The sequence below is a fragment of the Lolium rigidum genome, chromosome 3 (assembly GCF_022539505.1).
Source record: "Lolium rigidum isolate FL_2022 chromosome 3, APGP_CSIRO_Lrig_0.1, whole genome shotgun sequence".
Taxonomy (NCBI): Eukaryota; Viridiplantae; Streptophyta; class Magnoliopsida; order Poales; family Poaceae; genus Lolium; species Lolium rigidum.
Window position 1 is genome coordinate 49,352,752 of NC_061510.1, and position 5,119 is coordinate 49,357,870.

Sequence of the window (5,119 nt, forward strand, 5' to 3'; positions counted from 1 at the left end):
TGATGTGGCACACCAATTAATGAGGTGAGAGATGAGAGTGGTATCATAAGGGCAGTCCCAACGCTACAGGGTGTACCGTATCTAATAGTGACAGGTCGGATTTTTTTGCTGATGTGGAGCAGTAATTAAGAAGGGAGAGAAGATGATCGTATCTTGTTTAGGATACGACTCTTGGTGGAGAAACCGACGCAAATTTATCGCGGAGCCAATCCTGGAGCAAGGCTCGTTCCTCTCCCCGCGAGAGAAGGACCCTCCATAAGAGCAAGTACAATAAGGCTGACTCAGCAGGCTATAAGAATTAAAATAGTGTTGTTTTGCTTAGGTGAATGAGAGAGAAGTGGAGAGAGAAGAGAAATGGGCTCTCATGCAAGAGCCAGCTCTTGCACGTGCTCCTAGGCACTTTGTGAGTATGTGTGGTGGACCTTTTACACATAAAGTTATCAATACTTAAAGCCAACTATTATACAAGTTAGCTATAAGCTGACTATAGCTGACCTTATAGCCAGCACCCGGCTGCACTATTGGAATTGCTCTAAGATACGGTGTACTGAAGACTTCGTATCTTAATTTTCCCTTGTTGACGTGGTAAGGAGTAAGATACGGTTGAACCGTTTTGCAATGGGGCCACCCTAATATGATACCGTATTATAGCAGTAAAACTAGAAACTCAATAGCAAACACATCATGTACACCAATTTGCATTGAGATTCTACAAAACATTAAATATGATGATACTATGATACTATCTTATAATAGTATGCATTGTGGGGGTAGTATCATAAACTAGTATCATGTGCATGATACTAGTGTATGATACTTCCCATTGTGACTAGTCTAATATGTGAGCCCACCGCCCATAATTAATGCAGTTTCTAGGCCTGTCGTTGCCTTTCCATTGTTACTTAAAAAAAATGTTTTCGCATTAGTTCAGTTCTACTACTGCGCTCCAAACAATCTCTAGCTTTGCTTTATCAGCACAATCTCTTGCATGATAAGCCACATGCTACAAATACTAGTATGTTGTGTGGCAGGGGTCGAAACAGAGCACACACCACTTGCTTTTTCCAGATTCAAAGTTAGGGCGATCTGTGCAGATATCAAAAGCCTTTTGCCATATCGCATCGTATGGCAACAAGATTGAGCAAATCGTACAGTGATATCAATTCATTCAAGTGAAAAGTGATATCTGACGCCAACTTGACAGAAAACAAACTTCTGCAGCTTAATACTACATATATATACAGATGGATGCTGACTAGTGTCCAACTGACTGAAATATTGCAGATACTCTCGGGAGGTCCTCAAGGAGGTATTACTCATTAGTAACCACTAGCGTTTCTTCATTCACATCAAAAGCTTTCCTTGCTTGCTTGAGCTCTTCATTCATGGAGAGTAGCTCAGTAGCACGGTGCAGCTTACGCATATCCTAGAAAAGAAAAGTGTGAAGATTAGTTTTGGAGAAGTCTGGTGACGCGAGTGAATACACAGTCATGTATTTCTGATGTGGAGTCAGAAACACACCTTACGGATAAGGTAAAGAAAATCCTCTGTCAAGAGCTTCCCCCGCTTTGAAGCGACATTCTGAGCCTTGTGGACCTAGGGAAAAAATGGCGCGTTATGGATTGACTCAATTATGTAACCATAAACTGTTCTGAAAAAATCATGGAACTATTAAACAGACAACCTGTAAGAGACTTGCCTAACTTGCTAAATACTGTGTGCCTATGGATTCCTTAGTTCAACATGAATGGATTGTGCGTAAGGTAGATGAGTGCTCATTTGTACACAAGATTTATTTGAAATCACATTGACTTACTATCATATGGTGCAAAGTGTGGCTATCAATCAAACAGCCGTAAAACATTTTAGATAATTCACATTCCAAATCATGCATTGAGATGTCTATGCATATTCAGATTATTAAGCAAGAAACCAGTTACCCAATTATGGTCTATATGCATAGGAAACTACCTAAATCTTTCCAAAGTGTACTTAATGGACTCTAAAAGATGAATAGTGGGTCCACGGGCCACACAATCCACAAAAAGGTTGCAACAAAAATAACCTTTCTATCTGTGAATAGTTTGTACTCTCTTTAGCAGGCCAAACATAAAACGCATATAACTGTACAAATGCAAGAATATATTACCAGGTCAGTAACATATTCAACAACAATGTCCTCCACAAGCGCAACTGTTTCTGGAAGTGGCTGCAAAACCAACAAAAAAGGTGTCATATGCATCACAACTACAGAACATCTAAGCTTTGATTGGGGAGCAACATGTCCCTTTTAATCTGTTTTTTTAGAGCCCTCTGCTTATTTATTTATTTACTACACAAAGAGTGGAACCAAATTATTATAAGGCACACCAGGCTGCCCGCACAGCGGCGCCGTCAAGAAATAAGAGGCAACACATGCTAGCCAGCTAAAAGTTTGGGGGTTCTGTAGGACCTGCGCAAAACAAATGCATTCTGGTTCGGCTCGCCTTAACATGAGAGGCTGCCCAATGTCTAGTAGCTTGTCATGACGGAAAATCCAGCAGTTATGTTCCTTCCCCACATTCAATATTACAAAGATGAAGAAGCTGATTATTTGTGAAATTCTTTGTCGGTTTGGATCAGACCACTTCTCCAATATGCATCGATAGGATTGGTCGCTGTCTAATTGAAGGTTCAAAGAATCTGTAGCATTAATTCCTAGTTTTGCCTCTGCCTAGCGCCTAACTCGCCTAAACGCACGCATAGCACGATTAAAGGCTAGGCGTTTTGCTGTTGCCTAGCCCCCAAACGCGCCTTTTTAAAACCATGGTCTGATTGACTATATCAGTTTTTGCAAATATGTTAGGTTGCCAGGTATGAACATTTTACTTCTGAAGATATTTCAACGATTAAATATCCAAATTAGCATGGTGCTTGCTATGTAAGATCATTCTTGCAAGATGCCACTTGTCGCCCATTGCATCCCAAATTCTTAGATAAACTGAATTGATTGCATTCAGTTCCTACAGAATTCCTAATCCGAAAATTAGGGAAGCAAAGAGACAATTGATCATCAGGGGTCAACTTACATTTGGATCATCCCCAAACCCATACATCATGTGCTGCACTGCAAGAATAGGAGCAGAAGTGAAACATAAGTAAGTGAGCATAGGAGGAAAACTGACAGAAACGAACAAACACAAATTAGAAAAGGGAAGAAGGGCATACGGTCTTTCTGGAAGACGCCGCGCTTGCGCTTAAGGCTCGATGCGGCTGCCTCAGCGCCGCCGGGGATGTGGTGGTGGTGAGAGGAGGAGGAGGCCTGGCCTGACGCCGCTGCATGTGCCGAGGACTTGGACTTGCTCGCCGCCGGCGTGGCCGGGGAGGAGTGAGCCCCCGCGGCGGCCTGCGACGAGGACTTGGATTTGGCAACCGCAGGCGTGGCCGGGGATGGCTGATGGCCGTGGGCCGAAGCCGCTGCCGCGGCCTGCGCCGAGGACTTGGACTTGCCCGCCGCTGCAGCGGCCGGGGCGGTGTTGTTGCCGCTAGGGTTCTGCATCCCGTGCAGCGTCAAGGAGGGGCTGGGCAGAGAGAGGAAGCGGGGACAGGAGATTTGGGCTGCCTCCGCTTCCTTCCTGAAGGCGCACGGCACGGCCGTCGGGTTCCGGCTCGGTTTAGGGCTTCCCACCAAACATGCATTTAGAATAAGTGGGATTTAAAATTTGATCTAGATTAATCGAAGTTTGATGCGGATTATCCCACTAATCTATATATCTATATCTATACCTTAAAGGTTTCTGCTCACGGACAGGTCCGATGGCGGCCGCCTCCGGGGCGAGAGCAGGGTTGAGCTCTGCTCACGGACAGGTCCGATGGCGGCCGTCCTGGGCGAGAGCAGGTTGGAGCTGCTCACAGACAGCGGAGGCGGGGACGGCTGGGGGTGGGGCGGTGAGCGAGAGGGGTGGTTGGGGACGAGGTGGCGTCGTGCTCGACCGAGACTGTGCGTCGAGGCGCTCGGATTTTTTTATTTTTTTTCGGATTGGGGTTGCAGACTGGATTGCTGTTACAAAACATGTTCTAGGGGGCGGAAAAGAAAACGACCAAGGAGAGTCTAGGGTTTGGTGGCCGGCTGGGCCGTTTTGGTCCTAGCCGGTTGTTGGGCCCGCTCGAACAATCAAAGGGCTTTTCTCTCCTATTTGTTGCTGGGCTGCTCACACTTTTTTTTTGTTTCTCCAAAATCCTTTGTCAAGACAACATTCAAAACAAAAACAACAAACAAATCTATTTTGTGTATACTTGAAAGAGATATGGACATGATGAGATGCATAAGTGAAGAGAGAGTGCTTCGATGTTGTCAGTATGTCAATGTAAACTACGTGTCTCACCACGTAAGGTTAGATGTTGCCGAGGATTACTTTTCACTTTTGAAAGTATTTCTCGCACCAACGCGCGAGCATTGTCCTAGTTCTCATTAAAACTCTAACGCCAAACAAGCCAGTGCAGTTGATTTGTGCGAATAATAACGGAAAAAGGGAGTTCACACGATCTGTGTCAGTTCAAATCGCAATACCATGCCCTAGCGAGGGAGGCAGAGAAGATTTGAGGAGGCGTCACCAGAGAGAGGCCGCCAGGGCGAACGAGCGTACCGGACGAGCCCGGTGACGTGGGCATTACCCTTTGGATACCCGATATTTCCCTACCTCCTCTGGCCTAACAAGGGGCCCATCTGAAGCGTTGCAGCCCAGGATGGTCCAATACGTCGGTTGCGCGAAGGAAAGACGGAAGGAGATAGTTTCTTGAAGTACAAGGCAAGGAGACATTCGAATAAAGAAATAACATATATATTTTCTTTGTATTGTAACCGAATCCAGGCAGGACTCTCGGGACTTGGCATCCTATATAAAGGCCAAGCACGCAACCCCTCACGCATACACAAACCCTAGAAACCTTGCCTCTCGGTGAGAACACCACCACACAGTCCTCCGACTGCCCCATTGTAACCAAGTTTACTCATAATCAAGATCAGACAGGCATAACATAAGGGTACTACCTCATCGAGGACCCCGAACCTGGGTAAATCTCGCTCTCTCTTGTCTAGTATCCGATATCTTGTGCTAACCTGCATGATTCCGCTAACCCT

The 5,119-nt window shown here is 45.5% G+C and overlaps 1 protein-coding gene across 1 annotated transcript; it reads right to left on the reverse strand.

Annotated features, from left to right (window-relative positions):
- Positions 1-1,093: 1,093 nt before the first annotated feature.
- LOC124695990 (transcription initiation factor TFIID subunit 13-like) lies at positions 1,094-3,910 on the reverse strand. The gene is made up of 6 exons (XM_047228786.1): positions 3,766-3,910; positions 3,208-3,659; positions 3,069-3,106; positions 2,150-2,209; positions 1,522-1,596; positions 1,094-1,426 (listed from the first exon to the last, which is right to left on the reverse strand). The coding sequence occupies exons 2-6, from the start codon at positions 3,536-3,538 to the stop codon at positions 1,313-1,315; spliced, it is 618 nt and encodes a 205-aa protein (XP_047084742.1). The 5' UTR covers positions 3,539-3,659; positions 3,766-3,910; the 3' UTR covers positions 1,094-1,312.
- Positions 3,911-5,119: the final 1,209 nt, after the last annotated feature.